The sequence below is a fragment of the Oncorhynchus masou genome, chromosome 2, assembly GCF_036934945.1.
Source record: "Oncorhynchus masou masou isolate Uvic2021 chromosome 2, UVic_Omas_1.1, whole genome shotgun sequence".
NCBI classification, from domain to species: Eukaryota; Metazoa; Chordata; class Actinopteri; order Salmoniformes; family Salmonidae; genus Oncorhynchus; species Oncorhynchus masou.
The window spans coordinates 26,690,046-26,700,234 of NC_088213.1; the positions used below are offsets into that span (position 1 = coordinate 26,690,046).

The 10,189-nt window shown below is 43.6% G+C and overlaps 1 protein-coding gene across 1 annotated transcript in view; it reads left to right on the top strand.

Annotated features, from left to right (window-relative positions):
- The window catches only part of LOC135557769 (rhombotin-1), a 28,184-nt gene extending 18,254 nt beyond the window's left edge, over window positions 1-9,930 (top strand). The window contains exons 3-4 of the mRNA XM_064991366.1: window positions 7,618-7,743; window positions 9,402-9,930. Of these exons, the coding sequence (XP_064847438.1) occupies window positions 7,618-7,743; window positions 9,402-9,507 (232 nt within the window). The 3' untranslated portion in view covers window positions 9,508-9,930. The remainder of the gene's footprint in view (window positions 1-7,617; window positions 7,744-9,401) is intronic.
- Window positions 9,931-10,189: the final 259 nt, after the last annotated feature.

A 10,189-nucleotide genomic window follows, 5' to 3' on the forward strand; every position in this document is an offset into this window, starting at 1 on the left:
ATGCTGTGACACCCCGCCCCAGACCATAACGGACTCCAAATCGATCCCGCTCCAGAGTACAGGCCTCGGTGTAACGCTCATTCCTTTGGCGATGAACGCAAATCCGACCATTATCCCTGGTGAGACAAAACCGCGATTCGTCAGTGAAGAGCACTTTTTGCCAGTCCTGCCTGGTTCAGCGACGGTGGGTTTGTGCCCATAGGTGACGTTGCTGCAAGTGATGTCTGGTGAGGACCTGCCTTACAACAGGCCTCAGTCCAGTCTCTCTCAGCCTATTGCGGACAGTCTGAGCACTGATGGAGGGTTTGTGCGTTCCTGGTGTTGCCATCCTGTACCTGCCAGGTGTGATGTCCGGTTGTACCGATCCTGTGCAGGTGTTACACGTGGTCTGCCACTGCGAGGACGATCAGCCGTCCGTCCTGTCTCCATGTAGCGCTGTCTTATGCGCCTTAAACTACGAACATTGCAATTTGTTTGCTCTGGCCACAGCTGCAGTCCTCATGCCTCCTTGCAGCATGTCTAAGGCAAGTTCACACAGGTGAGCAGGGAGCCTGGGCATCTTTATTTTGGGGTTTTTCAGAGTCAGTAGAAAGGCCTCTTTAGTGTCCTAAGTTTTCATAACTGACCTTAATTGCCTACCGTCTGTAAGCTGTTAATGTCTTAACAACCATTCCACAGGTGCATGTTCATTAATTGTTTATGGTTCATTGAACAAGCATGGGGAAACGGTGTTCACTTTCAGGGTGAAGATCTTTGAAGTTATTTGGATTTTACGAATTATCTTTGAAAGACAGGGTACTGAAAAAGGGACATTTCTTTTTTTTGAGCAGTGAATATATTATTTTTCAGTTTTTGATTTGTTAAAGTTTGAAATATCCAATAAATGTCGTTCCACTTCATGATTGTGTCCCACTTGTTGTTGAAAAAATACAGTTATGTATGGTTTGGTATGTAGGTATGGTATGTATGTATGGTATGTATGGTATGTATGGGAACACTTAAACAACACAATGTAACTCCAAGTAAATCACACTATCCACTTCGGAAGCAACACTTATTGACAATAAATTTCACATGCTGTTGTGCATATGGAATAGACAACAGGTGGAAATTATAGGCAATTAGCAAGACACCCCCAATAAAGGAGTGGTTCTGCAGGTGATGACCACAGACCACTTCTCAGATCCTATGCTTCCTGGCTGATGTTTTGGTCAATTTTGAATGCTGGCGGTACTTTCACTCTAGTGGTAGCATGAGACTGAGTCTACAACCCACACAAGTGGCTCAGGTAGTGCAGCTCATCCAGGATGGCACATCAATGCGAGCTGTGGCAAGAAGGTGTGTAGTGTCCAGAGCATGGAGGCGCTACCAGGAGACAGGCCGGTACATCAGGAGACGTGGAGGAGGCAGTAGGAGGGCAACAACCCAGCAGCAGGACCGCTACTTCCGCCTTTGTGCAAGGAGGAGCAGGAGGAGCACTGCTAGAGCCCTTCAAAATGACCTCCAGCAGGCCACAAATGTGCATGTGTCTGCTCAAACGGTCAGAAACCGACTCCATGAGGGTGGTATGAGGGCCCGACGTCCACAGGTGGGGGTTGTGCTTACAGCCCAACACCGTGCAGGACGTTTGGCATTTGCCGGAGAACACCAAGATTGGCAAATTCGCCACTGGCGCCTTGTGCTCTTCAGATGAAAGCAGGTTCACACTGAGCACATGTGACAGACGTGACAGAGTCTGGAGACGCCGTGGAGAACGTTCTGCTGCCTGCAACATCCTCCAGCATGACCGGTTTGGCGGTGGGTCAGTCATGGTGTGGGGGGGCATTTCTTTGGGGGGCCGCACAGCCCTCCATGTGCTTGCCAGAGGTAGCCTGACTGTCATTAGGTACCGAGATGAGATCCTCAGACCCCTTGTGAGACCATATGCTGGTGCGGTTGGCCCTGGGTTCCTCCTAATGCAAGACAATGCTAGACCTCATGTGGCTGGAGTGTGTCAGCAGTTCCTGCAAGAGGAAGGAATTGATGCTATGGACTGGCCCGCCCGTTCCCCAGACCTGAATCCAATTGAGCACATCTGGGACATCATGTCTCGCTCCATCCACCAACGCCACATTGCACCACAGAGTGTCCAGGAGTTGGCGGATGCTTTAGGTCCAGGTCTGGGAGGAGATCCCTCAGGAGACCATCCGCCACCTCATCAGGAGCATGCCCAGGCGTTGGAGGGAGGTCATACAGGCACGTGGAGGCCACACACACTACTGAGCCTCATTTTGACTTGTTTTAAGGACATTACATCAAAGTTGGATCAGCCTGTAGTGTGGTTTTCCACTTTAATTTTGTGTGACTCCAAATCCAGACCTCCATAGGTTAATCAATTTGATTTCCATTGATCATTTTTGTGTGATTTTGTTGTCAGCACATTCAACTATGTAAAGAAAGTATTTAATAAGAATATTTCATTCATTCAGATCTAGGATGTGTTATTTTAGTGTTCCCTTTATTTTTTTGAGCTGTGTGTGTATATATATATGTGTGTGTGTGTGTGTGTGTGTGTGTGTATATGTATATATATGTGCAGTGAGGCAAAATATTTAGTCAGCCACCAATTGTGCAAGTCCTCCCACTTAAAAAGATGAGAGGCCTGTACTCTTCAACTATGACAGACAAAATGAGAAAACAAATCCAGAAAATCACATTGTAGGATTTTTAATGAATTTATTTGCAAATTATGGTGGAAAATAAGTATTTGGTCAATCACAAAAGTGTATCTCAATAATTTGTTATATACCCTTTGGCAATGACAGAGGTCAAACGTTTTCTGTAAGGTTTTCACACACTGATGGTATTTTGGCCCATTCCTCCATGCAGATCTCCTCTAGAGCAGTGATGTTTTGGGGCTGTTGCTGGGCAACATGGACTTTCAACTCCCTCCAAAGATTTTCTATGGGGTTGAGATCTGGAGACTGGCTAGGCCACTCCAGGACCTTGAAATGCTTCTTACGAAGCCACTCCTTTGTTGCCCGGGCAGGGTGTTTGGGATCATTGTCATGCTGAAAGACCCAGCCACGTTTCATCTTCAATGCCCTTGCTGATGGAAGGAGGTTTCACTCAAACTCACATTACATGGCCCCATTCATTCTTTCCCTTACACGGATCAGTCGTCCTGGTCCCTTTGCAGAAAAACAGCCCCAAAGCATGATGTTTCCACCCCCATGCTTCACAGTAGGTATGGTGTTCTTTGGTTGCAACTCGGCATTCTTTGTCCTCCAAACACAACAAGTTCAGTTTTTACCAAAAAGTTATATTTTGGTTTCATCTGACCATATGACATTCTCCCAATCTGCTGGATCATCCAAATGCTCTCTAGCAAACTTCAGATGGGCCTGGACATGTACTGGCTTAAGCAGGGGGACACGTCTGGCACTGCGATTTGAGTCCCTGGCGGCATAGTGTGTTACTGATGGTAGGCTTTGTTACTTTGGTCCCAGCTCTCTGCAGGTCATTCACTAGGTCCCCCCGTGTGGTTCTGGAATTTTTGCTCACCGTTCTTGTGATCATTTTGACCCCACGGGGTGAGATCTTGCGTGGAGCTTCAGATCGAGGGAGATTATCAGTGGTCTTGTATGTCTCCCATTTCCTAATAATTGCTCCCACAGTTGATTTCCTCAAACCAAGCTGCTTACCCATTGCAGATTCAGTCTTCCCAGCCTGGTGCAGGTCTACAATTTTGTTTCTGGTGTCCTTTGACAACTCTTTGGTCTTGGCCATAGTGGAGTTTGTAGTGTGACTGTTTGAGGTTGTGGACAGGTGTCTTTTATACTGATAAGTTCAAACAGGTGCCATTAATACAGGTAACGAGTGGAGGACATAGGAACCTCTTAAAGAAGAAGTTACAGGTCTGTGAGAGCCAGAAATCTTGCTCGTTTGTAGGTGACCAAATACTTATTTTCCACCATAATTTGCAAATAAATAAATTACAAATCCTACAATGTGATTTTCTGGATTTTTTTTTTCTTCTCATTTAATCTGTCATAGTTAAATTAAATTACAGGCCTCATCTTTTTAAGTGGGAGAACTTGTACAATTGGTGGCTGACTAAATACTTTTTTGCCCCACTGTGTGTGTGTGTGTGTGTGTGTGTGTATATATATATGTACACACACCTTAGCCAAATGCATTTAAACAAACAAATTCACAATTCCTGACATTTAGTCCTAGTACAAATTCCCAGTATTGGGTCAGTTAGGATCACTTTATTTTAAGAATGTGAAATGTCAGAATAATAGTGATTTTATTTCAGCTTTTATTTCTTTCAACACATTCCCTGTGGGTCAGAGGTTTACATGCTACCAAATACTAATTGAGTGTATTACCTTTAAATTGTTTAACTTGGGTCAAACGTTTCCGGTAGCCTTCCACAAGCTTCCCACAATAAGTTGGGTGAATTCTGGCCCATTCCTCCTGACAAAGCTGGTGTAACTGAGTCAGGTTTGTTGGCCTCCTTGCTCGCACATGCTTTTTCAGTTCTGCCCACATATTTTCTATGGGATTGAGGTCAGGGCTTTGTGATGGCCACTCCAATACCTTGACTTTGTTGTCCTTAAGCCATTTTGCCACAACTTTGGAAGTATGCTTGGGGACCCATTTGCGACCAAGCTTTAACTTCTTGACTGATGTCTTGAGATGTTGCTTCAATATATCCACAATTTTCCTCCCTCATGATGCCATCTATTTTGTGAAGTGCACCAGTCCCTCCTGCAGCAAAGCTCCACCACAACATGATGCTGCCACCCCTGTGCTTCACGGTTGGGATGGTGTTCTTCGGCTTGCAAGCCTCCCCCTTTTTCCTCCAAACATAACAATGGTCATTATGGCCAAACAGTTTCATTTTTGTTTCATCAGACCAGAGGACATTTCTCCAAAAAGTACGATCTTTGTCCCCATGTGCAGTTGCAAACGGTAGTCTGGCTTTTTTATGGTGGTTTTGGAGCAGTGGCTTCTTTCCTGCTGAGCGGCCTTTCAGGTTATGTTGATATAGGACGAGTTATACTGTGGATATAGATACTTTTGTACCTGTTTCCCCCAGCATCTTCACAAGGTCCTTTACTGTTGTTCTGGGATTGATTTGCACTTTAAGAACCAGAGCAAGTTCATCTCTAGGAGACAGAACACGTCTCCTTCCTGAGCAGTATGACTGCTGCGTGGTCCCATGGTTTTGATACTCGTGTACTATTGTTTGTACAGATGAATGTGATACCTTCAGACGTTTGGAAATTGCCAAGGATGAATCAGATTTGTGGAGGTCTACATTTTTTTCTGATGTCTTGGCTGATTTCTTTTGAAATCAAGCAAAGAAGAACTGAGTTTCAAGGTGCCTAGCTTGAAATACATCCACAGGTACACCTCCAATTGACTGAAATGATTTCAATTAGCCTATCAGAAGCTTCTAAAGCCATGACATAATTGTCTGGATTTTACAAGCTGTTTAAAGGCACAGTCAACTTAGTGTATGTAAACGTCTGACCCACTGGAATTGTGATAGTGAAATAATCTGTCTAAACAATTGTTGGAAAAAGTATTTGTCACGCACAAAGTGTCCTAACTGACTTGCCAAAACTATAGTTTGTTAACAAGACATTTGTGGAGTGGTTTAAAAACAAGTTTTAATGACTCCAACCTAAATGTATGTAAACTTCTGACTTTATCTAGCTATCTATCTAAAATTTCTGTTAACATTGAGATCTATATAGGACGCTTTACACCTTCAAAGATACAACTGTTGAGGAAGGTCAAAACATGCCTTACGTGCATTAATACAGTAGCTCTCCTTTCTATATCAATCACAGAGCCCAGGGCCCACACTGCCATAACACTGAAACATAACCTACATGATGGCTTTACATCACTGACATGTCCCCTGGGAAGCATACAATACTGCATCCATATTCACAGGGCCAGTCAAGTAGCAGGTCAGCACACACAGAAGGACAGACTAGGTCTGAGTCAGACCACAGAGATGATAATAGCCTGGTTTAGTTTGAGCTAGAACTGATGCAGATTTTTTTTAAATTTGACCTTTATTTAACTAGGCAAGTCAGTTAAGAACAAATTCTTATTTTCAATGACGGCCTAGGAACAGTGGGTTAACTGCCTGTTGAGGGGCAGAACGACAGATTTGTACCTTGTCAGCTCGGGGATTTGAACTTGCAACCTTCCGGTTACTAGTCCAACGCTCTAACCACTAGGCTACCCTGCCGCCCCTAAACAGACAGATGCTGATAATAACAGAATCAATACAGAAGACTGAGTCCTTCTCATCTTTTAATTTTTTTAAGAGGAAAAATCACTATATCTTTAATAAATCTAAAAGCCTGACAACAATCATTTTACCAAGTGGGTTTGAGCAGCAGCACCTCGTCCGGGTGGCATGGAAAGCTCAGCGTTCCAGAGGTCTATATCAACACACTTTACTGGAACAGTAACCAGTTCTAACAATGACTTTGTTCAACACTTCGTATCTATTAGAACCAAACAGCTCTGTCTCGCTCTCTTTCTCCTAGTCTAAGGCACCAGCAGCAGTCCTCTCCTCTGGGGCAGTGTGCTCTAATTAGACCCTGGGTCTGCTGGAGGGATATGTTTTCTGTGACAAGGGGAGAGCAACCGACAGAGACTAATATGGAGAGGGAATACCAACTTGACTATTCTCTCCGTCTGACTCTGAGCCCACAACTTTGGGAAAGTGTTTAACATACTGTCAGAGTGGCAATCTGCTGTCGCCTGCCTGATCCCCTCTCACAAAGCTGTGGCGCTGTCCCCTTTTCCTGCATGCAGAATGTACAAGTCTATCTGATTCAAAAATCTTTAAATTAAACATAAGGGCAGGCGCTTGGAAAATGTGACTAGGGGCTGCAGGCTTCGGAGTAGAGTTGCCTTTGCTTTGCTTTGCTTTGAGGAGAAAGATCTACACCAGTGCCTCTTGCTCTGCTTGTGACCTTCATCGTTTGCCTCCTATCTAATAAGCTTAAACAAACAGCAGTGAAATGTGAGTTGTGCGTCTGTTCAGTGTACTGCCGAACATCTAGTTCCCTCTCCAAGGTCTCTCCGCCATTCTCCCAGGCAGTCTCTGAATGAAACAGGGGGGGATCAAGGCAGTATCCTTGCAACAGGAATCTTTTGAATGTTTGACTACATTATAGAATTTAGCCTCTTGTGTAAAATCCAGCTGGCTTTGGTTGGAGCAAGTCTCATTAGGTACTTTGGTTTTAAAATAAGAACTTTCAACAGTTCAATTGGTTGCCTCAGACCTGTTTTCATTGCTTTTGCTATGTGCTAGGAGAAAGGCTTTGAAGAAGGGGATTAGAACCATGTGACCATTTTAATTAGATCATTAGCAAAGAATTAACATCTAGGTTTGTAGCCCTCATTAACAAAAAATATCAAGTGTGTGCCAAGATAGATTTGTGTATTACATGAGATGTTTTCGGATTTGTCTGTTTTTCACCGTTCATTCTTTTTTTTTCTTGGCTTTTACTTTTTGTTCGCTCCTCTGTTGCATGAAGGCTAAGGAAGGTACGTTAATCTTTGTCTGTATTCTCTCTCTCTCTCTCTCTCTTCCAGGCTCTTTGGTACAACAGGGAACTGCGCTGCCTGCAGTAAACTGATCCCAGCCTTTGAAATGGTGATGAGAGCCAGAGATAATGTTTACCATTTGGACTGTTTTGCCTGTCAGCTTTGTAACCAGAGGTAAGGAGAGCGAGAGCTCACAACTGTGTCATGAGATTTTTCAAATATGTAATGCTGTTCTGAAATGGCCATTACCTCAAACTAGTTAGCCATTTAACAAAAAACCTGCCTCTTGAGGTGCAACAGATCTGTTTTAGGGTCAGAAACCTAACTCTGACTGTGGAAATCTAGATTTTTTTTTTTTTTGTCTTCCCATTTTGAAAGTACACGTGTTGCATTTCATTAGCAACACTGTTAATTATGTTCTATGTTGATCCTGCTATTAGTTTTGTTTTGTGACTAGAAACAACTGGGATTATAAACTCGAGGGGAACAAAATTTGCTCATGTATCAAAAGTGGTACAGCTGCCAGACCAGTGCCAAGGCTGATCACACTCAACACTCACAATGTTTTAGTTGAAAGGTTCACTTTAAGCCACAGCAATAGACTTCCAAGAGGCCACTCTACAGGAACATGCCTCACTAGTTTTGGTACCACACTACAGGGTAGTGGAATTAAACAGACAAAATTGTTTATTTTCTATTAATACTGTATGCTATTCAGTCCAGGAATGTTAACTAGACACCTTAGTGACCCACATGGGCAAAAGCCTTGCTCACTCTGTCCTAGGTCCCGACCTCTCCTCACTTCTGAGCTCTACACTATTACATCCATACATACTCTCCTCACAATGCAACAATCCCATAACCGTGGAGCACAGCGAATACTCTGCTAAACATGAGGCATTGTGACCCTCTCCATCCATACAGCACAAGCACATTAACCTTCCACGGGGATGAGTCAGTAACCGTGGTGAGCATCTGGCTGGGGTATGGGAATTCTGGCTGCAGCCACTCATGGGGCCAGGCTTTTCTGGCTCACTGATACCACAGCCATTGCCCCTCTGCCAGCCCTCAGCCTGCCCAACACATTACTGTGGCCCAGCCTGATAAGCAGCCCTGCCATCAGTACGGCTGCTCTTATCTTCACTCATTCTGTCTATGAAGCTGTGTGTCGTACAGTCCATAAGCACCACCATTTAAAAGGATGCCCTGAACAAGGCAGTTAACCCACTGTTTCCCGGTAGGCCGTCATTGTAAATAAGAGTTTGTTCTTAACTGGCTTGCCTAGCTAAATAAAAATCAAGGCCTACTTGGGTGTGCGTTGTTTTTCTTCAATTGACTTGAAATCTAGAGATAAAAATTCGTACAAGTTGGCACCCAAACTGGTGTATGGAAAGCTCGCCCTGTGGCAGGGTTTCCTTGGAAACCGGTGTGGTGCTTTTCTTGTTTTCCAGCCTGGGAGGGACTGCTTTCATTGGATGTCAGTCGCATGATTTGAAATGAAAGTTTAAAAAAAATGTTTTAATCTACTTGTATTTGAAGCCACACCTTCAGTGACCATCATAGGGGCCTTTGAATCACACACAAGGAACAATGGCATTTGCAAACAAGCGACGTCGCCAAACGGGTACAATCAAAGCCCAGAGAGCAGCAATGGCCATCGCCTTTAACAGCTGATCTCAATCAACCACATTCTTCTCCGAGAGCAATGCTATCATTATCAGCCTGTCAACACAAATAACTCTTGTCATATTGTCCTCTACTAATCTCCTTTGTCTCCCCACGTTGTCCTCCTTTATATTAATGCTTTGCCTTTGTGTTTTCTTGGCTGGCAGGTTTTGTGTGGGGGACAAGTTTTTCCTTAAGAACAACATGATTCTGTGTCAGATGGACTATGAGGAGGGCCAGCTGAACGGCAGCTTTGAGACGCAGGTTCAATAGCCGGGCCTAGTGGCAGCGACCAGGACCCTCGGCCCGCCGTACTTACACATGATGCCATGGATGTTCGGCTGCACTTGGAAAGAGGAGCGTCTGTCTGCTTGCCTGCAATACTTTTTAAATAGCCCTTTATCAGTCCATAAGGACTCTATTGTAAATGTACTACTTTTTGCCCCTCCCCTTCCCACCCCAACACTGAGCAGTTACAAGTTTTGATGTACAGTTGTGCCTGCTTAGCTGAGCACTGTATTGCTTGTATGTTTTTGTGACGTTTGTTTTGGGTTTGTTTATTATTTTCCCCTTTCGGGAACGTTTCCTTGGAGGGTATGTACAGTCGGTTTTCTCTGTATATATAAACTGGAACATTTATTTTATGAAATGTAATGCAATTTTATTACTAGTGTGAATTAAAGATTCTTAAATGTTCATAGTGAGTTTTTTTGTTCATATACCAAAACCAAAGTTGTTTGAGGAGGCTGGCCCATGTGTTGATATATCATTATCATCTCAAACCACAGAGCTGTAAAAAAAAAAAAAAAAAAAAAAAGCCTTGAGGGAAAACCTTTTTTTTTTTTTTTAAAGTAATGGAGGAAAAAAATGAAGTTTTATTACATTTTGCAAAGAGTGCTGATGGAATTAGAAATGCTGTTTCAAATGAACTAAATAAGATTTTATTTGGAATAAA